The following is a 25,533-nucleotide window of genomic DNA, read 5'->3' as shown; positions in this document are numbered from 1 at the left end:
ACTGGAGGAGACACATGGGATGGAGTGTCACTGAAGAGGTGACAGGATGTGTGATGAAAGGTTTAGATAAAAGACACTAAAATAAGTATACTAATAAAGCTGAAGTGAAGACCAAGTGTATAGTGCATGTGGTTAATCGGCAAAAATATGATCATCTCCAAATATAACAATAATAATTATTATTATTGCTTATATCACTCCAGCAATTTTTGTCAATTGTAATGTACTTTTTATTCTGATTTAGGTACAAGGCCTTTTTCAACTGATCCCTATAGTAGAATGGTACTTTATTTTAATCATCCCAGAATGATGAAAGGCAAAGTTAACCTTGGTAAGATTTGAACTCAGAACATAAAAGACTATAACTAGATATTGTGAGCTGTTTTCTCCAACATGCTAACAATTCTGTCAATCCATTTTTGAAAACGATGATTTGATAGAAATATGAGTCATTAAATATACAAGTCATGTAGGGAGAAAAAAAAAATCAAAAGTCAGGTCTCTCCAATTTAAGTGTTTCACAAATATGATTGCATTTTGGGTGAACCTTATTAAAGAAAACTTTGAAACCATCAATTCCAAAATCAAATGTGCTGCTATCCCCTGTAACAGTGTGAAACTGGGGATCTGTGAGATAAATTATATTCTGTACACCCCATGGTAACCAGCCTTGTAGATCAACAACCATTAATTTGCCAGCAGACTTAAAATATGTGAAGTGAGTAAAAGCTGTTGACATGTCACGTCCTCTAGGATTACAGTAATCATAGTTATTGGTCAATTTCAGAAATTCACCCTCTACAAATGGTTCAATGTTTACCCAGAACTCTACATCTCCATTGGCATCCAATAGATGCATGTAAGCAGCAGGGAGGTAATGAATGCGAATATCAGATTGGTAAGATTTGAGAGCTTGATTGAAGTATGTCACATAAAGGCCTGCTTCCATCTGGCATTTAACATCATCAATATAATCAAGTGGATCTTTCTCTTTTCGGTAACGTTTGCAAATGTATCTAGAATGAAACGCAAAATACACCCATAAGCAAACAAAAACAGGTTTGATTAGTAAAATACAGTTAGTAAATACAAGGGGATGCTGAGAAGTTCATGGCTTTAAGGGTGTCGTGAAAGGCCTGGTTGGAGGCCCAACCGTCCCAGTTCTTTTGCAGGCCTTAGAAAAACTGATGGGCCACTGCAATAAGTATGTGAATCTGAGAGGGGAATATACTCTTTTACTCTTTACTCTTTTACTTGTTTCAGTCATTTGACTGCGGCCATGCTGGAGCACCGCCTTTAGTCGAGCAAATCGACCCCGGGACTTATTCTTTGTAAGCCCAGTACTTATTCTATCGGTCTCTTTTGCCGAACCGCTAAGTGACAGCGACGTAAACACACCAGCATCGGTTGTCAAGCAATGCTAGGGGGACAAACACAGACACGCAAACATATACACACACATACATATATATACATATATACGACAGGCTTCTTTCAGTTTCCGTCTACCAAATCCACTCACAAGGCATTGGTCGGCCCGGGGCTATAGCAGAAGACACTTGCCCAAGGTGCCACGCAGTGGGACTGAACCCAGAACCATATGGTTGGTAAACAAGCTACTTACCACACAGCCACTCCTGCACCTATATGTTGAATAAAATCATAAATAACTGATCCTCCTGTATTTTCTTTTACTCAAAACCAGAAACTTTTCAGCACCTGCTCAGATGATTATAATTTTTTAGTCTATCAACATTCTGTTAACATCATTTCCCAAGACAAACATTTTTTTAATATTTATATCTACATTACATTTCAGTTGGCTTGGTCTTTGGTCATCTATCTCATTAATCTGGATGTAAGCAACAAGTGACCATTAATGGGGTGAACTTAGGGTGGCCGAGCGGTCTAAGGCGCTGGTTTAAGGCACCAGTCTCTTCGGAGGCGTGGGTTCAAATCCCACCACTGCCATTTGATGCTTTTAAGGCGGCGAGCTGGCAGACACGTTAGCACGCCGGGCAAAATGCTTAGCGGTATTTCGTCTGTCATTACATTCTGAGTTAAAATTCCGCCGAGGTCAACTTTGCTTTTCATCCTTTCGGGGTCAATAAATAAAATACCAGTTTCGCGCTGGGGGTGATATAATCGACTCAATCCCTTCGTCTGTCCTTGTTTGTCCCCTCTATGTTTTTAACCCCTTCTGGGCAGTAAAGAAATATATACTCCAATACAGATTAAATAAACAGATAATAAATAAATACAAACCTTCCAAGTGGTTCATCTTGATGCAGAAAGTTCATTTCATAAACATCTCGGAAGCCACCTTTTTTGCCAACAGAGAGCTCTTTACTTATATAAACTATCGTGTCTTGGATATACCACATAGATGTCACTGGATTGTAGTGGTATAAAACAGCATCTAGAATGGTGCAAAGAAGAATTGTATTTGAACAGTTACTCTATGTTAATCTATTCAAACAGATTTTACATTTGAAAGGGTGACAGAGTTAAAGAAATCATGGCTTGCATAGATCTATGTTCTTGTTTGTGTTTATGCCTATATTAGTCTAAAAGAACAACAAAAATGATGTTACTGCTTATATCATCTCCCTTATTGTCTTATAACTTAACAGGTTCAACAAATAGTAATTGATAAACAACCTCCAAGATGTTTATTGCACTCCATTTGCATAGCTTCAGTCCAGTAACTGAAATCAATCAAAGAATAAAGTTATATATATATATAAAATTTTTTTTTCCGGGAAAAAAATTTTTATCAATGGCCAGCATATCAAAAAATACCTTTAAAGGTTAAATTTATTAATAATTTACAAAATAAGGGCAAAAGAAAAATTCTAATGCCAAATATGTCGAAAAAAAGACAAAAATTGTCAATAACCATTATAATTTATGCGTCTCGAAACAAACCGATAGAAATTTCTAAAAAATCCATTATTACCGTATTGGTCCCAATTTCGGGGTTAATTCATAAGAATTTTCCCCTCTTCAGTGATAAATACGTGAGATATAAGTGAAATACTTACTCATACCCATGGAAAAAGCAAGTATGAGTAAGTATTTCACTTATATCTCACGTATTTATCGCTGAAGAGGGGAAAATTCTTATGAATTAACCCCGAAATTGGGACCAATACGGTAATAACGGATTTTTTAGAAATTTCTGTCGGTTTGTTTCGAGACGCATAAATTATAATGGTTATTGACAATTTTTGCCTTTTTTGCGGCATATTTGGCATTAGAATTTTTCTTTTGCCCTTATTTTGTAAATTATTGATATATATATATAGGCGCAGGAGTGGCTGTGTGGTAAGTAGCTTGTTTACCAACCACATGGTTCCGGGTTCAGTCCCACTGCGTGGCACCTTGGGCAAGTGTCTTCTACTATAGCCTCGGGCCGACCAAAGCCTTGTGAGTGAATTTGGTAGACAGAAACTGAAAGAAGCCTGTTGTATATATGTATGTGTGTGTGTATACTTGTTTCAGTCATTTGACTGCGGCCATGCTGGAGCACCACCTTTAGTCGAGCAACTCGACCCCGGGACTTATTCTTTTGTAAGCCCAGTACTTATTCTATCAGTCTCTTTTGCCGAACCGCTAAGTAACGGGGACATAAACACACCAGCATCGGTTGTCAAGCAATGCTAGGGGACAAACACAGACACACAAACACACACACGCATATATATATATACATATATACAACGGGCTTCTTTCAGTTTCCGTCTACCAAATCCACTCACAAGGCTTTGGTCGGCCCGAGGCTATAGTAGAAGACACTTGCCCAAGGTGCCATGCAGTGGGACTGAACCCGGAACCATGTGGTTGGTAGACAAGCTACTTACCACACAGCCACTCCTGCGCATGTTTACAAGAAGTTAAAAACATGTTTGTTCGTAGAGTGGCCAATGCAAGACCATTCATCACTCTATGACCAACATATATTTAACTTCATGTTAATGCATTACTGCTCAAACTTTTACAGTGTGTTTTTTTTTCAGACATATGACAAGCCTATGAAACATTAAGTTGTATCAAGCAAAATCAAACTGTTATCAAATACTTGTTAAGTTCATCTCTACGAATTTTCTATAGGAATTATAGCTAGCACTGACTTTGTTGCAGCGTTTCAGATATAAAATGTTATAACAAAATTAGTGCTGGCTATAATTTTTATTGAAAATCTGTAGAGATGACCTTAACAAGTGATGTAATAGCACTGCTAACACAGTAGAACAGTACTGACTTATACAAAAACGTTTAATATACTCTGTAGTATATAATAGTTGCGAGCTGGCAGAAACGTTAGCACGCCGGGTGAAATGCTTAGCGGTATGTCGTCTGCCGTTACATTCTGAGTTCAAATTCCGCCGAGGTCGACTTTGCCTTTCATCCTTTCGGGGTCGATAAATTAAGTACCAATTACGCACTGGGGTCGATGTAATCGACTTAATACCTATGTCTGTCCTTGTTTGTCCCCTCTGTGTTTAGCCTCTTGTGGGTAATAAAGAAATAGATATTATAGTTGCATAACGAAATATTGTGTTCCTACAAGTCTTTAATTGTTATTAAATAATCATCCTCATCATCATTGTCGTTTAACGTCCACTTTCCATGCTGACATGGGTTGGACAGTTTGACTGAGGAGTGGCAAGCCAAGAGGCTGCACTAGGCCCCAATCTGATCTGGCAAGGTTTCTAGAGCTTGATGTCCTTCCTAATACACTCAAATGGTGATTTTTACATGCCACCAACACAGGTGGCAGTCAGGTAGTACTGGCATTGGCCACAATAGTGATTTTACTTGACTCAAGAGGTCTTCTCAAGCACAGCACATTGCTCAACGATTGAAGGGAACTTTTAAAAGGGCCGGTTATGTGACACTGGCATAGACCATAGATGCAATCTCACTTAACTTGCCGGGTTTTCTCAAGCACAGCATATTTCCAAACCAATGTGAAATGAAGTACTTTGCTCAAGGACAAAACATGTATCCTGGTCCAGGAATTGAACACACATCCTTATGATCATGAATCAAACACCCTAATCCTTAGTCTTTGTATCTCCATGTCCGGGCAATAGTTAAATTAACTGAGACTAGTTTCTTTTGAGTTTCTCCTAACAACAGACTGCAGCTGAGAATTGTGAATGGCTCTCTGTTAACTAGTCTCAGTTAATTTAACTATTGCCAGGACATGGAGATACAAAGACTAAGGATTAGGGTGTTTGATTCACGATCATAAGGATGTGTGTTCAATTCCTGAACCAGGATACATGAGCAAAGGGTTTCATTTCACATTGCTCCAGTCAACTCAGTAGTAATGCTACATTTTGAATATTGGGTCCATAATGAAGAGGCCAAGAGGGAGTCTATGTTTGCTCATGACTACATAGGCACCTAAAGCAATTAGCAAAAACATGACACGTGTTACTAACCCATTCTTACTAACAAAGGACATCAGTCTGTATGCTTTTCTTTGGTTTTTTTTTAAACCAGTACTCAGCTAATATTTTGAATTTAAAGACCACAGAGGGCCGAAAGGTGAAGTTACCCACTGCAGGATTTCTACTTCAAATGTAAAATTGAGAACTAATACCTATTTCTTTATTACCCACAAGGGGCTAAACATAGAGGGGACAAACAAGGACAGACATAGGTATTAAGTCGATTACATCGACCCCAGTGCGTAACTGGTACTTAATTTATCGACCCCGAAAGGATGAAAGGCAAAGTCGACCTTGGCGGAATTTGAACTCACAACGTAACGACAGACGAAATACGGCTACGCATTTCGCCCGGCGTGCTAACGTTTCTGCCAGCTCGCCACCTTATCCATTCAACATAATGCAGAACCAGAGACAATTACTGGAACTATGGATTTCTCTGTTGTTTCAAAAAGATATGTAAACGAAGAAAAAGAGATATTTACTCTGAAGTCGATTGATAATCTGCTTGTCCAGATTATCACACTGATCATCGGACCAATTGAAATTAGGATCTCCATCTTGTACATCGTGAGTTAGGTCAGTCTTCCCAATGTTATCCAAAGTTAATTGTGTCAATATACTGTCATCTTGATTATTATATAAGAAGGTTAGTATAGACTCATCTAGAATCAGGTAAACCTGTAAGTAAACAAACATTAAATAAGTAGAACATATATCACCATCGTCATCATTCACTTTGACACATTCCTCATATAATTGTAAAGTAAATACGAATGTAGGCTCAGGAGTCATAGTGTGGTAAGAAGCTTGCTTCTTGATGTCACAAAAAGGAATTCAGACATTTGATCGACTGAATACTTCCATACAAAACAGAGATTTCACTACTCTCCTCTCTCTCTCTCTCTCTTCTCTCTCTCTCTCTCTCTCTCTCTCTATATATATATATATATATATATATATATATATATTATATATATATATATATACTTTCTTTTTCTTTTTCTTACTCTTTTACTTGTTTCAGTCATTTGACTGCGGCCATGCTGGAGCACCGCCTCTAGTCGAGCAAATCGACCCTGGGACTTATTCTTTGTAAGCCCAGTACTTATTCTATCGGCCTCTTTTGCCGAACCGCTAAGTGACGGGGACAAACACAGACACACAAACACACAGAGGCATATATATATATATATAATATATATATATATATATATATATATACGACAGGCTTCTTTCAGTTTCCGTCTACCAAATCCATTCACAAGGCATTGGTCGGCCTGAGGCTATAACGGAAGACACTTACCCAAGATGCCACGCAGTGGGACTGAACCCGGAACCATGTGGTTGGTTAGCAAGCTACTTACCACACAGCCACTCCTGCGCCTATATATATATATTGATAAAACGGTAAGATAACAAAAGAAAGAAAGAGACCTCAATATTATGTAAATAGAAGCAAACTTCTTACCACACAGCCATGCCTGCACCTGTACTTATCTTTATATATAAAACTAAAGTTGTGTGTGTGTGTGTCTGTCTACTCTGATTTAGATTCCTAACTACTCCCACATTTTGCGGTGCAGTTTAACCAAAAGCGGGTATCTTATAGTCGTGATTCATATCGAGCCCTTCTGGGTATTAGCACGCGTCTACGATGAGTCTACGATTTAAAAAAAAATTTACCATCATTTTTCCGCATTTTTAATGATTTTTGCTCAGGTTATATAAGGGAAGTAATTCTCTAAAAATGCTTATATAGTTATTTCCCTTACAGACCCGAGCAACGCCGGGCGATACTGCTAGTATATATATATAGTAGAAATATGTTACAAAAAGAAAATATAAAATACACGTGGAAATGTAAGGGTAAAATATGAAAAATCAACGAAAATGTACATTGCAAATAAAAAAAGGCTATTTATGACAGGTAACTACAAATATATACATTTAGATCGACTGAGGTAGTAATAAGAGTAATAAAATAGCAGGTGTTTTCAAAGCGATGAATAGCTTCTGGCCGAAACCATGGTTCACTTTGTTCTCTTACTTTATTATTATCATCTTATAATCATCTCATAATAATGACTTTTATGACTCTTATTACTACCTCAGTCCATCTAAATGTATATATTTCTCGTTACCTGTCATAAATAGCCTTTTTTTTTTATTTGCAATGTGCATTTTCGTTGATTTTTCATATTTTACCCCTATATATATATATATATCTATACAATAATATGTTACATTACTCGGTAGTCAAGATAAAACTCTAAGTTTCAGATGCCGAAGTGGAAATCCACAACACCATCTCTTCGGTTATCTGGCTATTTGAAAACGCTATGAAAAAATACCGTTAAATAAAGGGAAATTACTGTGTTATAACTCTGCTTGCCTGCATACTTATACATCGCTCGCATTTTTCGTCATAAAAATTATATAAAAATACATAAAAAATATATAAAAATATATAAAAATATATAAATTCTTCTTGGGACATAACATAGAAAGCATGTTCTATCTGTTTTCTTTAGGGGACCAAAAACGTAACAGTACGCAGGCAAGCAGAGTTATAACACAGTAATTTCCCTTTATTTAACGGTATTTTTTCATAGCGTTTTCAAATAGCCAGATAACCGAAGAGATGGTGTTGTGGATTTCCACTTCGGCATCTGAAACTCAGAGTTTTATCTTGACTACCGAGTAATGTAACATATTATTGTATAGATATATATATATATAGGGGTAAAATATGAAAAATCAACGAAAATGCACATTGCAAATTAAAAAAAAAGGCTATTTATGACAGGTAACGAGAAATATATACATTTAGATGGACTGAGGTAGTAATAAGAGTCATAAAAGTCATTATTATGAGATGATTATAAGATGAGAATAATAAAGTAAGAGAAGAAAGTGAACCATGGTTTCGGCAAAAAGCTATTCATCGCTTTGAAAGCACCTGCTATTTTATTACTCTTATTACTACCTCAGTCGATCTAAATGTATATATTTGTAGTTACCTGTCATAAATAGCCTTTTTTTATTTGCAATGTGCATTTTCGTTGATTTTTCATATTTTACCCTTACATTTCCACGTGTATTTTATATTTTCTTTTTGTAACATATTTCTACTATATATATATACTAGCAGTATCGCCCAGCGTTGCTCGGGTCTGTAAGGGAAATAACTATATAAGCATTTTTAGAGAGTTACTTCCCTTATATAACCCGAGCAAAAATCATTAAAAATGCGGAAAAATGATGGTAAATTTTTTTTTTTAATCGTAGACTCATCATAGACGCGTGCTAATACCCAGAAGGGCTCGATATGAATCACGACTATAAGATACCCACTTTTGGTTAAACTGCACCGCAAAATGTGGGAGTAGTTAGGAATCTAAATCAGAGTAGACAGACACACACACAACTTTAGTTTTATATATAAAGATAAGTACAGGTGCAGGCATGGCTGTGTGGTAAGAAGTTTGCTTCCAAACGACATGGTTCCAGGTTCAATCCCACTGCATGGACCCTTAGGTAGGTGTCTTCTACCAAAGCCTCGTGAATGGATTTGGTATACAGAATCTGAAAGAAGCCCATCATATATGTGTGTATTTGTATTTCCACCACCACCACTTGAAACTAGTGTTGGTTTATTTACATCCCCATATCCTAGCAGTTCAGCAAAAGAGACCAATAGAACATGTACCAGTACTTTTTAAAAAGTACTGGAGGTTAATTCATTTCACTAAAATTCTTCAAGTGCAAATAAAGTATATGCAGTAATGTACAAATGTCTGGAAAGCGAACAATGTATGAGTCAGATACATGCTTGTGTGTGTATAGAGGAGAGAAAATCAGGTGTAGTGTTGGCGAATCTCAGAAAGCATGGAAGTTTTGAAGGATGCAGTGCTCCGACAACTAACAACTGATGCCGGCAGTTTGTTCCATGCTTCAGCAACTCTCAGTGTGAAAAAATGTTTCCTAAAGTCATGGGAGCTGTGCTGTTTTCTGACTTTGTAAATATGTCCACGGGTGTTAGACGGGTGGCGTTTGAAAAGGTGCTCAGAGTTATTGTTTGTAAGATGGTTGTTAATATTATGAGTGTCTGCCAAGTCAGCTGCCAGACATCGGAGTTTCAATGTGTCCATACCCAGGGAAGTAAGGCGTTCAGAATATGTATAAATATATGTATAAATATAGAGTAGTGGTACAACAAAGCACCAATGTTTACTGGAAATAGCAGTCAATACATTTACGACACTATAGTAAAGCTTCGATGTGTATTGTGTATATACTGGCAAAGATGCGTGAGGGCAGCAAACATAAAAAAATTTTGTCTTACCTCTAGGAAGAACATTATATAAATGGACAACCCAGAATTGGATAATCCAGTACCTGGGTTTCTGACTCTTCAAATACGTTTGTCATCGTAAATTTGATTAGTCTTCATCAGCTGAATTTACCTGGGCAATATTTCAAATGTTCCTATATCAATGCCAGTATACTCGTCTGAATGCTTAGCCATTAACAGACTGAGAACAGTGAAAAAATTTTCAATGGAAAATAAAATATTACAATACAAATGTTTTAATTTCCAGTAAAATAAAGCACTGTAAAGATAGAAATATAAATATAGAGTAGTGGTACAACAAAGCACCTATGTTTACTGGAAATAGCAGTAGATACATTTATGATACTATAGTAAAGCTTCAATGTGTATATACTGGCAAAAACGTGTGAGGGTAGCAAACATAAAAAAATATATTCTTTCAGTTTGCTTACAGGAAACATTGTTGAATATGCATATAAAAGTTCCTATTATATTATGCCAGCTACAGTTTTATGATACCAACTGTCAATAACAGGTTTTTGGGGTTGCACTGAGCTATGCCAATACAATGTAGGATATATATAAAGTAGTAGTAGTAGTAATAATAATAATAATAATAAACAAATGAAATCCAAACTAAAAATAGAACAGCAACGAACCATGATAAAACGATGGCAAGAAAAGCCCCTTCATGGTAAATACTGGACTAAACTAAATGCAAAAGAAATAGACAAAGAAAAATCCCAGCAATGGTTGAGAAGCTCAGGACTCAAAGCAGAAACAGAGGGATTTTTAATTGCAGCACAAGACCAAAGCCTCCCCACCAGAAATTACCAAAAACATGTAATGAAAAGAAATATTACAAGTAACTGCAGAATATGTGGAGATGGACAAGAAACAATAAATCATATTATCTCTAGCTGCCCAGTCCTGGCTAAGAAGGAATATATTCACAGACGTGACAGAGTTGGAACCTACATACATTGGAAGCTATGCCAACATTATGGAATAACAACAGAAAAAAGATGGTATAGGCACACACCAGAAAAGGTCACAGAAAACGAGAAAGCAACCATACTCTAGGATATGCCGATACACACAGATAGAGAAATTAAGGCCAACAGACCAGATATAGTTGTCAGAGACCATGAAGAAAAAAAATGCTTTCTAATTGATGTATCAATACCGGCAGATGACAACGTGTCTCTAAAAGAAATGGAGAAACTCTCAAAATACAAAGACCTGGAAATAGAGGTAACTAGAATGTGGAATCTGAAAACAGAAACAATTCCTATCATAGTAGGTGCATTAGGCATGATAAAAAAATATTCAGACAAATACATAACAAAAACACCAGGACTTACAAACACATATAACATACAGAAAATTGCACTACTAGGCACTGCACACATCCTACACAGAACACTTTCCATACAATAACCATCAGAGCATCACAACAAATCACAGCACACACCCAAGGCACACAGAGCTGCGCTCGGTAGTGAATTGAAAGCACGCTATAAAAATAAAACTACTGATAATAATAATAATAATAATAATAATATAATAATAATAATAATAATAATGGTTTCAAATTTTGCCACAAGGGCAGTAATTTGGGGGTGGGGGATGAGTTGATTACATCGACCCCAGTTTTTAACAGGTACTTATTTTACCGACCCCTAAAGGATGAAAGGTAAAGTCGACCTTGGTGGAATTTGAACTCAGAACATAGTGACGAGCAAAATATCACTAAGCATTTTGTTCAGTGCACTAATGATTCTTATTTCTTTATTGCCCACAAGGAGCTTAATATAGAGGGGACAAACAAGGACAGACAAAGGGATTAAGTCGATTACATTGACCTCAGTATGTAACTGGTACTTAATTTATCGACCTCGAAAGAGTGAAAGGCAAAGTCGACCTTGGCGGAATTTGAACTCAGAACATAAAGGCAGATGAAATATCTATTTGTTTACTACCCACAAGGGGCTACACACAGAGGGGACAAACAAGGACAGACAAACGGGTTACGATTATATCGACCCCAGTGCGTAACTGGTACTTATTTAATCGACCCCGAAAGGATGAAAGGCAAAGTCGATCTCGGCAGATGAAATATCACTAAGCATTTCACCTGGCGTGCTAACAATTCTGCCAACTCACCGCCTTAAGTGCACTAATGATTCTGCCAGCTTGCCACCTTAATAATAATAATAACAATAATCCATGGATGGAATTTATAATTATCTTAATGCATCACTACATAATTTGTGGAAACGTGCGTAGCAATGCATTAAAATATTTATGAATTACATTCATGGATTATTATTATTGTTATTATTACTATACATACATACATTGGCGGTGTGGGTTGCTACCTGGTGAAATGCATAAATTGAAAAATTCAGAGTACCAACAGAGTGAATGAACAGCTTTAAATAAATAAATAAATTCTAGTACATGTAATGTATGGAGGCGCAATGGCCCAGTGGTTAGGGCAGCGGACTCACGGTCGTAGGATCGCAGTTTCGATTCCCAGACCGGGCGTTGTGAGTGCTTAGTGAGCGAAAACACCTAAAGCTCCACGAGGCTCCTGCAGGGAGTGGTGGCGATCCCTGCTGTACTCTTTCGCCACAACTTTCTCTCACTCTTTCTTCTGTTGGCCTGCTCGCTTAGCCAGCAGGGTGGCGTCATTTGAAGGCTAAAACAATGCAAAGCGCATTGTGACCAGCGATGTGTAGCAACATCTGATAACCTGGTCGGTCACGGTGATCACATGTAATGTATACTCTTTCAGAAGAATATATTTCCATACATACCAGTAGTTTCGGTCTCATTGTTTTCCTCTCTTTATATTGTTCTTGTCTAGTATGACGTAATGTTCTCTCAGCATTTCTGTTAATCACAGACCCCTGATATTTTTCATTAACATCTTCTCCGGCCGTCCCATCACCACCATCATTACTGTTGTCCTCAACATCTACTCCATCATCTTCTTCCTCTAGCGAATAGTTAACGTTAACTAAACACATGTTGGATAAATCTTTCATAGACAGATCTGAATGCAAACCAACATTTCTACAATTCTCCAACGCAGAAGCACGTATCGTATCTTGCTGTGGTCGCTGTTTTAAGCAATGCTGCTTATAGGAACAATGATTTGGCTGAAGGTAAGCAGATGAATTTTGTGAAGGATTAGTTAAACTGCCATAACCAGACTCAATGCTGGATTCTATTGACTCTTCTTTATAATTTTGTTCTTGTTTTTCATTTGCATGAGAAACATTGCTGTCTCCCGAACATTTGTCTTTTGTTTTGTGAATTACTGCATTACGGTCTGCCATACATTCAGGATCCCTTTCTTTAGTTACTGCATTAGGGTCTGCCAAACATTCAGGATCCCTTTCTTTAGTTACTGCGTTAGGGTCTGCCATACATTCAGGGCCCCTTTCTTTAGTTACTGCATTAGGGTCTGCCATACATTCAGGATCCCTTTCTTTAGTTACTGCATTAGGGTCTGCCATACATTCAAGACCCCTTTCTTTAGTTACTGCATGAGGGTCTGCCATACATTCAGGGCCCCTTTCTTTAGTTACTGCATTAGGGTCTGCCATACATTCAGGATCCCTTTCTTTAGTTACTGCGTTAGGGTCTGCCATACATTCAGGACCCCTTTCTTTAGTTACTGCATTAGGGTCTGCCATACATTCAGGATCCCTTTCTTTAGTTACTGCATTAGGGTCTGCCATACATTCAGGATCCCTTTCTTTAGTTACTGCGTGAGGGTCTGCCATACATTCAGACCCCTTTCTTTAGTTACTGCATTAGGGTCTGCCATACATTCAGATCCCTTTCTTTAGTTACTACTGCATTAGGGTCTGCCATACATTCAGATCCCTTTCTTTAGTTACTGCGTTAGGGTCTGCCATACATCAGGATCCCTTTCTTTAGTTACTGCATTAGGGTCTGCCATACATTCAGGATCCCTTTCTTTAGTTACTGCGTTAGGGTCTGCCATACATTCAGGATCCCTTTCTTTAGTTACTGCATTAGGGTCTGCCATACATTCAGGATCCCTTTCTTTAGTTACTGCGTTAGGGTCTGCCATACATTCAGGATCCCTTTCTTTAGTTACTGCATTAGGGTCTGCCATACATTCAGGATCCCTTTCTTTAGTTACTGCGTTATGGTCTGCCATACATTCAGGACCCCTTTCTTTAGTTACTGTATCGCAGTCTATCCTACAGCTGTCCTGTCTCACCTCACTTACTACATTAGTGTCTACCATACACTTGTTTACCCTCTCTTCACTTAAAACTGTCCCAGACTCTTTTGAATTTCTATCCTTATTTTGTAATGTGGCAGCAGGCTTGCTTTCATACGAAGACTGTTTGTAATTCTCATTTCGTTCCTTCATTGTCTTCTCATATTCTTTATTCAAACTACAACCATTACGTATACTGTCTTCCATTTCTTCTGGTTTAGAAGTTTTCATAGAATTAAAACTAGTAATGAAATATGCTTGTCTTTCTATGGTTGGTTCTTTAAGAGTAACGAAGAGAAACTTAATTGCCGGTAGCATCTCTTTGAAAATGTCTCCACCTCTTTTACTTTCCAATCCATCGATTCCTAATAGAGAATATTTCTTGTATAAGTAGAGGCAAGCCTTCTCCAAATGATCAGCAAAATACCTGGAATAAATAAAAGGTAAATATGTGAAATCTATTTAAGAGTCATTATTTTTCAAAAGTGCAACTATTCTTCCATTCTTTTATTTTTTTACTTGTTTCAGTCATTTCACTGTGGCCATGCTGGGGTACCACCTTAAAGGGTTTTAGCTGAACAAATCACCCCCAGCACCTCTTTTTTTTTTAAAAAAAAAAGCCTGGTACTTATTCTATCGGTCTCTCTTTGCCGAACTGCTAAGTTACAGGGACGTAAAGACATCAACACCAATTGTCAAGAGGTGATACAAAAACAGGCACACTGTATATATATATATATATATATATATATATATATATATATATATATATATATATACATATATATATACATATATATATATATATATATATATATAGGAGGCGCAATAGCCCAATGGTTAGGGCAGTGGACTCGCGGTCGTAGGATCGCGGTTTCATTCCCAGACCGGGCATTGTGAGTGTTTATTGAGCGGAAACACCTAAAGCTCCACGAGGCTCCGGCAGGGGATGGTGGCGATCCATGCTGTACTCTTTCACCACAACTTTCTCTCACTCTTTCTTCGGTTGGCCTGCTCGCTTAGCCAGCGGGGTGGCGTCATTTGAAGGCTAAAACAATGCGAAGCGCATTGTGACCAGCGATGTGTAGCAACATCTGATAGCCTGGTCAGTCACGGTGATCACGGTGATATATATATATATCATCATCATCATCACTTAACATCCGTTGTCCATAGGCTGGATTGTTTGACCAGAGCTGGCAAGCTGGGGAGCTGCACCAAGCCTCCAGTCTGATTTGGCTTGGCTTCCACAGCTGGATGCCCTTCCCAACACCAACCACTTTACAGAGTGTGCTGGGTGCTTTTATGTGGAACCACCCTGGCACTTTTATGTGGAAGTACAGGATCTTTTCCTTTTGAATGGCACATGTCAACACAATTTCTAGTTAACTAAACACTTTTAAACTTTGTATACTGGTAGAATGTGTTTATAAAACATCATTTTCTCTTGGTTTTATTGAGAAAATTCTATACTTAGTAAGATATTTCGTCTGAAAATCCGAGCATTTCGGCAATTTTAACCAATCGATTACCTCCATTCAACTAAAATCATTTGCTGTGTCTAAAACTGAGACAACATCCTGTAACTAACCCTAAACCTCCCCCCTAACCCTAACCCTAATTTTTTTTTCTTAATTGTTAAATTAATTTAATTCCATTGCTTTAGTTATTTTTACACACATAACAATTAAAAAAAAAATTTAGGGTTAGGGTTAGGGGGGGGGGTTAGGGTTAGTTACAGGATGTTGTCTCAGTTTTAGACGCAGCAAATGATTTTAGCTCAAAAGAGAGCATAGGATTGGTTAAAATTCGAAAAATTAAACTACGTTAAACAAATTACAATTTTCTCAAGAAAACCAAGAGAAAAAAATGTTTTATTTTGGCTGTGTGGTAAGTAGCTTGCTTACCAACCACATGGTTCCGGGTTCAGTCCCACTGCGTGGCACCTTGGGCAAGTGTCTTCTACTATAGCCTCAGGCTGACCAAAGCCTTGTGAGTGGATTTGGTAGACAGAAACTGAAAGAAGCCCGTCGTATATATGTATATATATATGTGTGTGTGTGTATGTTTGTGTGTCTGTGTTTGTCCCCCTAGCATTGCTTGACAACCGATGCTGGTGTGTTTATGTCTCCGTCACTTAGCGGTTCGGCAAAAGAGACCGATAGAATAAGTACTGGGCTTACAAAGAATAAGTCCTGGGGTCGAGTTGCTCGATTAAAGGCGGTGCTTCAGCATGGCCACAGTCAAATGACTGGAACAAGTAAAAGAGTAAAAGAGTATTCTACCAGTATACGAAGTTTTAAAGTGTTTAGTTAACTAGAAATTGTCTGCTGTTCAAAAGGAAAAGGTCCGAATTCCATAGCCACTTTTACGTGGCATTGCACAGCCACTGAATTTCTTTCATCCTGTTCTTACTCTAATAATCACATATTTATTTACGGCTAAATTTCAAGGGAAAAAACGCTACAATTAAAATTTTTAGTTATTTCCCTTGACATTTTCCTTTTACTTTTTGTTTTTATTTGCCATTAATTTTTGCTATAGGTTTGTCTGAGATTGATACTTAATTCATGTTTATTGCTTAACCTGTATTAGATTGTCAACTTGATCGATCGCAAACCTGGGAATGTTTAATTATTATTTAGCTTCAAATCCAATCGTGGATGATAAAATAAAATGCCAATCTGGGGTGATTACGTCAATCAAAGCTTGTTTTTGAACCTTGTGCCTAAATCAGAAACCATTATTATTAGTATTATTATTGTTATTATGATACAGTAGCATATTTTTTATAGCATGCTTTCACTTCACTACCGAGCAGAGCTCTGTGTGCCTTGGGTATGTGCTGTGATTTGTTGTGATGCTTTGATGGTTATTGTATGGAAAGTGTTCTGCATAGGATGTGTGCAGTGCCTAGTAGTGCAATTTTCTATATGTTTATATGTGTTTGTAAGTCCTGGTGTTTTTGTTATGTATTTGTCTGAATATTTTTTTATCATGCCTAATGCACCTATTATGATAGGAATTGTTTCTGCTTTTAGATTCCACATTCTGGTTACCTGTATTTCCAGGTCTTTGTATTTTGAAAGTTTCTCCATTTCTTTTAGAGACACGTTGTCATCCGCTGGTATTGATACATCAATTAGAAAGCATTTTTTTTCTTCATGGTCTCTGACAACTATATCTGGTCTGTTGGCCTTAATTTCCCTATCTGTGTGTATTGACATATCCCAGAGTATTATTATTATTATTGTTATTATTATTATTATTATTATTATTATTATATTATTATTATTATCATTATTATTGTTGTTGTTGTTGTTAAGGCGGTGAGCTGGCATAATTGTTAGCACACTGGACAAAATGCTTAGCAGTATTTCACCCATCGCTCTGAGTTCAAATTCCACTGAGGTCGACTTTGCCTTTCATCCTTTCACGGTCAAAATACCAGTTGAACACTGAGGTCGATGTAATCGATAGTTCCCTCCCCACAAATCTGAAGCCTTGTACCTCCAGTAGAAAAGATTATTATTATTATTGTCCTTATCATTATTAAGGCAACAAGCTAGCAGAATTGTTAGCATACTGGATGAAATGCTTAGCCAGTATCACACCCATCACTATGTTCTAAGTTCTGCCGAGGTTGACTTTGCCTTTCATCCTTTTGGGGCTGATAAATTACATGCCAGTCAAGTACTTGGGGGTCTATATGATCAACCATCACCCTTCCCTTCAAATTCCAGGCCTTGTGCCTATAGTAGAAAGGATTATTATTGAGGTGGAGAGCTGGCAGAATTGTTAGCATGCCAGGCAAAATGCTGAGCAGTATTTCATCTGCTGTTACATTCTGAGTTTAAATTCCACTGAGGTCAACTTTGCGTTTCATCCTTTTGGGATCAATGAATCAAGTACCAGTTGAGCACTGGGGTCGATGCAATCAACAACCCCATCCCCACAAGCTTCAGGCCCTGTACCTATAGTAGAAAGGGTTATTATTATTATTATTATTATTATTAAGGCGGCAAGCTGGCAGAATCACTAGCACACTATGTTCTGAGTTCAAATTCCACCAAGCTGGCAGAATCATTAGCATGTCAGGCAAAATGCTTAGCAACATTTCATCTTTCTTACATTCTGTATCCAAATTCTACCAAGGTCAACTTTACCTTTCATCATTTCGGGGTCAATAAAATAGGTATCAGTTGAACACAGGGTCAATGTAATTGACTTAACCCCTACCCCAAAATCTCTGGCCTTGTGCCAAAATTTGAAATCATTATCGTTGTTGTTGTTGTTAAACAATTAAAAAAATGCCTTGTGGTATTTTTTCCAAGTCTTTATGTTCTGAGTTCAATTCCTGCTAAAGTCAACTTTGTCTTTCATTCCTCTGGGGTTGATAAAATAAAGTACTGGTAAGCATGGGCAACTGCTAGTCTTTCACAAAACAACCTTGCCCGGATTTGTACCCAAGAGAGGAACTTTCTAGGTAAAATCCTATGGTTATTCATGACCGAAGGAGGTCTTTAAATAGTTCTCTATATGTTCTGGATTGATATGCTTTTACCTCTAAATCCCATAATAACTTGATTCAGGAAAGAGCAGTGCCAAATTGGAAGAGCATAACACATGTGCTAAATTACTAACAAACACACAAGTAGAATTATAATTTGGGATACCTGGTGCCTTGCTGTACTCAAGAAAACTCATTCCCTACCGCAGAAGTGTTAAGACTGCATTCCTTGTTGAAGAGGATTGGCCTGCAAGTCCTGAGCCAGTGCCATATAAAATGCACTTGTGTCAGTACCACATGATAGTGCTCATATTGGAGCCATGCTAAAAGCACCCAGTGCACACTGTAAAGTGGTTGGCATTAGGAAGGGCATCCGGCTGTAGAAACCAGGCCAAATTAGACTGGAACTTGGTGCAACTTTCTGGCTTGCCAGCTCTGGTCAAACTGTTCAGGCATGAGTGCTTTTTGTGTGACACTGGCACAGGACTATTCCTAATTCTCTTGACCAGGAGGAGTGGCCTTAACATTACTGCTGTGGAGGACAGGTGCTTTTGAGTGCATCAAGGTGCCAAGTATTTCAGTCCTTTGTCATCTCATCTGAAAGGTTCAGTGTCAGTACTTCATCCCATGTCTTCTTAGGTCTCCCTTTTCCATAAGTTCCATCTACTCATCATCATCGTTTAACGTCCGTTCTCCATGCTAGCATGGGTTGGACGGTTTGACCGGGGATCTGGGAAGTCAGAAGGCTGCACCAGGCTCCAGTCTGATCTGGCAGTGTTTCTACAACTGGATGCCCTTCCTAACGCCAACCACTCCGTGAGTGTAGTGGGTGCTTTTTTCGTGCCACCTGCACAGGTGCCAGGCGAGGCTGGCAACGGCCATGATCGGATTGGTGCATGATCGGATTGGCACGGAATTCCCTGCTACCTAATAAATGAAATAATAACATATACATTTTACTTACTGATCTGCAGATGTATTGGAGCAGCCAAGGACAAGAACCATCACATAAATTCCTTTTATAAAGATGAACAATTGCTCCTTACTCTTTGAAATTTCTGCAATGTTGTTTGCAAAAATAACTTTTTGCAGATACAGAATAACATCAGCCAATATTTTCTTCCGCTGAGTCAAATCAGTTACCTGAACTGCATACATCAACAGACTTTCACTTGACTGGAGCTGAAATATAGGAAAGACATTGCTATGAATATGAGAGGACAACTACAACTACAAATATATATCTCAGTAATATTTAAGCTGGGTAAGGCTGATTTAATACTTTAGCATTTAAATCAGCCTTACCCAGCTTAAATATTCTATCTGACCAGATCCAGGTTCTTTCACTTAACTTACAATGTCATTCTAAAAATAAACAACCATATCATTGAAATCTCAAAGCAAGGAGATAATGCATGATAAGTTCAAATCATTATAATTGAGAGAGTAAACTGAATACTAAAGGGTTCAAAATGATACCAGAATTACGAAACAATCCAATGGATTGTTGTGAGATGATAAGAGATTATCTTAACAGATAATCCAATAAAAAATCTGCAGTAAATTTGGACTTGGACCTTGTGATTAACATCATACAAAATTTCAAATGAACTGAACCATTGAGTTGTAAAAGAAAATTAGTCTAACACCTTACAAGGGTCTAATGCAAACTTCCAAAATCCTTCTCAGCTAAAATGTAACAATACAACAATAAGCAAATAAAATAATGTGGCCAGCCAACAAAAAATGTGTGAGAAAGAAGATTAGATATATATTTACACAATGTCTTGCAAAAAACAAACTCTGTTTTGGTGATAATTCAGCTGCTTTCATGCCATATTCAAATGCCTCATAGCAAGGATGGTCTCTCTGAAATACATAAATGTTCTGAAGTTCCAAATACTCCTTATGGCTGAGCTTACACAAACAATGAGAGAGCAAACCATAAGAGTATGATATGCCTTTCAAGTCCTTATCAGGGAGTTTCTCAAATTCTTCAACAGATTTCAACAAGAGAGGAACAGCTTCTTTCCACAAACCTAAAATTATAATACAAGTCATGGATTATGTGTGTGTGTGTGTGTATTTGTGTACATATATATATACATACATACACACATATATATAGTCACATATATGTATGTATATATTTCTTTACTACCCACAAGGGGCTAAACATAGAGGAGACAAACAAGGACAGACAAACGGATTAAGTCGATTATATCGTAACTGGTACTTAATTTATCGACCCCGAAAATGATGAAAGGCAAAGTTGACCTCGGCGGAATTTGAACTCAGAACGTAACGGCAGACGAAATACGGCTTTGCATTTCGCCCAGCGTGCTAATGATTCTGCCATATATGTGTGTGTGTGTGTGTGTGTGAATGCATGTATTTCAATGTGAGTGTGTTGCGTATGTTTGTATGAATTTGTGCACACACACACACACATACACACACACACACACACATATATATATATATATACATATATAAGTATGTATATCTGTGTATGTGTGCCTTTGAATGTATGTATATATACATATATATGTTTGTATGCATATCTGTGTGTTTCTATATGAGTGTGAGTGTGTGTGTGTGCGTGTGTATACATAAGTGTGTATATGTTAGTGTCTTCATGTTAGTAACAAGAAAGGCATCTAGCCAGAAAAAATTCTGTTTCAACAAAGTCTGTCTGTCAGATTATAAAGAGGAAAGAATTGGACAGACTAGAAAATAAGAAAATAAGAAAATAAAGAAACAAATGGAAAAAAAATCTTGAAAGATAATCAAGTGATAAGAAGGTTGTGATTGGCCATTTCAGCACAACTGTTTCCTTGTCACCTTTATGGACCCAAATACCCATTCTTCTACCCACCAACCCAACAAACTGGCTGCTCAACCTTAACCCTTTCATTACCAACCCAACCGAAACCGTCTCTGGCTCTGTAGTACAAATGTTTTGTTTTCATAAGTATTCAATTCAAATCTTCCACCAAACCTTAGTTACAATTTATGTTCCTAACACTGGCTGAATGATAACCAAGTTATCTTACTAAATTCTTCGTTATATTTAAAATTCATTGAAAGAAACACTGAACATAGGCGCAGGAGTGGCTGTGTGGTAAGTAGCTTGTTTACCAGCCACATGGTTCTGGGTTCAGTCCCACTGCATGGCACCTTGGGCAAGTGTCTTCTACTATAGCCTCGGGCCGACCAATGCCTTGTGAGTGGATCTGGTAGACGGAAACTGAAAGAAGCCCGTCGTATATATGTATATATATATATATATGTTTGTGTGTGTTTGTCCCCCTAGCATTGCTTGACAACCGATACTGGTGTGTTTATGCCCCCGTTACTTAGCAGTTCAGCAAAAGAGACCAATAGAATAAGTACTGGGCTTACAAAAGAATACGTCCCAGGGTCGAGTTGCTCAATTAAAGGCGGTGCTCCAGCATAGCCGCTGTCAAATGACTGAAACAAGTAAAGGAGTAAAGAGTATCCCAAAATAAATACGGTAACGAAAGGGTTAAGACAAGGAGGAGTCTTTAGAGTTAATTTATTACTGCCTGGTTTTAATATATTTCATAGAAACAATAAGAAACAATAAACTAATATATGCTAACCCACCCCACTTTTTTATTAATTATTTCTTCTGATTTATGTAGAATAGAAGGCAGAATTCTGGTTTAACTCTTTTGTTACTATATTTCTGTCAACATGAACTGCTTTTGTTTCAATTAATTCTCAAAATGAGGAATTTAGTAAAATAACTTTCTCATTATAAAATTGGGGGCCTGATTCATATTAGCATAAAATTTTGATGGAAGATTATGACTTAGACCACTTTAAAACAGTAAGTCTATGTCACAGAACCTAGAGCAGTCTCAGGTGGGTCAGTATCAAAAAGATTAATCACCCCATATAACACCCCACATAACTTCTTTCATATTTTGGAATTTTCAGAAAATTTTTGCAAATTTGTCTTCTACACACAGGAATTCATATGATTATGAAAAAAAGTTTTTTTTAAATTTTCTTGAATTAAAAATTTTTTTCAGTTTTACAAATTTTTTTTTAATCAAAGTTTAAAATACAGACATTCCAAAATTTTGGCTTAAATCCCAGCAATGGACCATTAAATGTGTTTGTGAGGAGAAAAATACTGGAAAACATCAATACATGACAGAGTGACAAAGCAACGAGGAAGGTAGGTGGTTGAGAGATGCGCTAAAAATATATTTCTTTATTGCCCACAAGGGGCTAAACATAGAGGGGACAAACAAAGACAGACAAAGGGATTAAGTCAACTACATCGACCCCAGTGCGTAACTGGTACTTTATTTATCGACCCCGAAAGGATGAAAGGCAAAGTCGACCTCGGCGGTGTTTGAACCCAAAACGTAACGACAGACGAAATACTGCTGAGCATTTCGCCCAGCGTGCTAACGTTTCTGCCAGCTCGCCGCCTTAGATGCGCTAAAATTAACAGCTCAGTAGCCCATATATCACAATTTTTTATTTTTTTTTGGTTTCTTCATAATCATATGAATTCTCATGTGTAGAACACAAGTTTGCAATTATTTTCTGAAAATGCAAAAATAATAAGTTATGAGGGGTCATATGGAGTGCTTAAACCAGACTTCCACTAGTTAGAAGTTTATAGCCAAACAAGCCCTTTTAGTATTTTTTGTATTGTCATTTATATCTTTATGTTAATTTCATTTGTCTATTTTTCATCTATGTATTTATACTAACAGAAAAGGAATCACTTTATTTACAAATAAACAGGCCAAATAGGCGCAGGAGTGGCTGTGTGGTAAGTAGCTTGCTAACCAACCACATGGTTCCGGGTTCAGTCCCACTGTGTGGCATCTAGGGCAAGTGTCTTCTGCTATAGCCCCGGGCCGACCAATGCCTTGTGAGTGGATTTGGTAGATGGAAACTGAAAGAAGCCTGTCGTATATATGTATATATATATATGCGTGTGTATGTTTGTGTGTCTGTATTTGTCCCCCTAGCATTGCTTGACAACCAATGCTGGTGTGTTTATGTCCCCGTCACTTAGCGGTTCGGCAAAAGAGACCGATAGAATAAGTACTGGGCTTACAAAGAATAAGTCCCGAGGTCGATTTGCTCGATTAAAGGCGGTGCTCCAGCATGGTCGCAGTCAAATGACTGAAACAAGTAAAAGAGTAAAAGAGTAAACACTTTTAAAAGATGAAAAAAAGAAAAGAGAAAAAAATTTGAGAGAAAAGCAGTGGAAGATAGAGGGGGAGGAGTGATGGGCCACATATCCCAGAACAAGTGAGATGCTCAACCATGCTCTATGGTAATGACTGCGACGGTGTTACCACAGAGAATGGCCAGCAACACTCGCTGCAGTAACCACTCCATCTCACGGGCCCCATTTTTCTGACCGGCCACCACTGTTCCTATTTTGCAGAGGAAATCGGTAGTATAGGGTCCTAGAACACCTGACATCTTGACAGCGACTGGCGCAAACTGATAGCAGTCAGCCAGACTCCAGTGCATCTTGTCTCTCACTGAATCTATGCTTTTGGTTCTGTCTGTGAACAGCTAGAATGACACACCAACCTAGGTATACATTATTAAACTAAGTGAAATGGCAAGAGCATATAGCGAAGAATTTGTTTAAACAGTAAACTGAGGAGGTGTATTCTACACTTGGGATTTAGGATAATCACTGCACAACATCTCACCTATGAACAACTGGTGCGAGAATTTATCAAAACAATTGTTAGGATTTGGAACAAAGAATCTTTGTGACCGCGTGTGTACCGTTGTCGATTTTTTTTCCTCTGTCTTCCCTTCTCTGGATCTTTCCTTCTCCTATGTTTCTGTCGAAGAGCTCTGCTCGAAACGTTAAACCCTCCTCCTTCCTTTCCTTCCTGAGCGTCCAATAATACTATATTTGTTCCACGTCCTCGCGTTGTTGTGTTTTTTTGTGTTTTCATGTTTGGATTAACTATATATATATATATATATATTTTTTTTTTCTCTAGTTTCAGCTCAGAGCTGTGGCCATGCTGATGCACCGCCGTTTTGCTACACTGTTATTACTAAGAGCCTCCTCTAATATGTGGCACTTGGTGAAGCATGGAGTTTGATATAGCTACCCTCATTTGCACCTCTTGCCGTGAGGTAGGTTCATCGGGGACTCATGACAGGAAGAGGTCCAGCTTTGATTTAAAAAACCCTACATCTACTTTGTGCAAGTTCCTCACACTCTTATATATATATATATGAGGGAGAGACAAAGAGAGAGAGAGAGAGAGAGAGAGAGAGAGAGAGAGAGAGGTACATAAATATATGCTTCATTACCTAAGTTGCGATAAATCTGTCCTTTGATTTGCACACAGACTGCATAAACATTCATATACTGAAACTCAGTTCTGTAGTGCCACTGGCCATCTTCACTGAGAGCTGGGTTGGAAAAGAAATACTTGTTTTTATATATATGAAAATACATCATACATACACGCAATACATAAAATATTATATACATATACACATGTGTTTATATACTCACATTTATAAACACACACAGACATATACTCACATTGGTAGATGAGCATAGTTCCAGGTGAATCTTGGTGGTAGAAAAGGTGCATAACTGTATTGTTAAGAGGTGATTAAAAAGGTTGACAACGGAAAGGAAACCCATCCATAAAATTTTGCCTCAGAAAACCTGTCCAACTCTTAGCAACATGGAACACTGATGAATGCTGATGACATACACATATATATAGAGAGAAAAACACACACAGATACACTGACAGATACACTTCACACACTCATACAGACGTGTATAGAAATAGAAATATATATAATAGATTAAAAATACAAAAGTAAAACAAAGATTAGATTGTAAGGTGGAGATAAATATACAAGTAAAACATAGTTGAAAAAGTGGAAAAAGTATTGAAAATTAAAT

The 25,533-nt window shown here is 37.6% G+C and overlaps 2 protein-coding genes across 6 annotated transcripts in view; both read right to left on the bottom strand.

Moving 5' to 3' along the window:
• Positions 1–240: 240 nt before the first annotated feature.
• Positions 241–13,611, bottom strand: LOC115211951. The gene is made up of 5 exons (XM_036503068.1): positions 13,064–13,611; positions 12,621–12,889; positions 5,948–6,143; positions 2,266–2,419; positions 241–1,016 (listed from the first exon to the last, which is right to left on the bottom strand). Exons 1-5 carry the CDS (start codon positions 13,593–13,595, stop codon positions 488–490), a joined length of 1,680 nt encoding a protein of 559 aa, XP_036358961.1. The 5' UTR covers positions 13,596–13,611; the 3' UTR covers positions 241–487.
• An 80-nt stretch (positions 13,612–13,691) lies between these two features.
• The window catches only part of LOC115212268 (alpha-protein kinase 1-like), a 33,686-nt gene continuing 21,844 nt past the window's right edge, over positions 13,692–25,533 (bottom strand). For 4 of the 5 annotated variants that reach the window (XM_029781107.2, XM_036503065.1, XM_036503064.1 and 1 more), the window contains exons 5-8: positions 24,921–25,022; positions 20,355–20,614; positions 19,540–19,757; positions 13,692–14,492 (exon numbers count right to left, since the gene is read on the bottom strand). In XM_029781107.2, the coding sequence (XP_029636967.1) occupies positions 13,709–14,492; positions 19,540–19,757; positions 20,355–20,614; positions 24,921–25,022 (1,364 nt within the window). In that variant the 3' untranslated portion in view covers positions 13,692–13,708. The remainder of the gene's footprint in view (positions 14,493–19,539; positions 19,758–20,354; positions 20,615–24,920; positions 25,023–25,533) is intronic. The other variant, XM_036503067.1, reaches the window with a different exon arrangement.

The sequence above is a fragment of the Octopus sinensis genome, linkage group LG5, assembly GCF_006345805.1.
Source record: "Octopus sinensis linkage group LG5, ASM634580v1, whole genome shotgun sequence".
Classification (NCBI taxonomy): Eukaryota; Metazoa; Mollusca; class Cephalopoda; order Octopoda; family Octopodidae; genus Octopus; species Octopus sinensis.
Note: the sequence above shows the minus strand (reverse complement) of the source record. Positions and strands in the feature narration are given on the sequence as shown.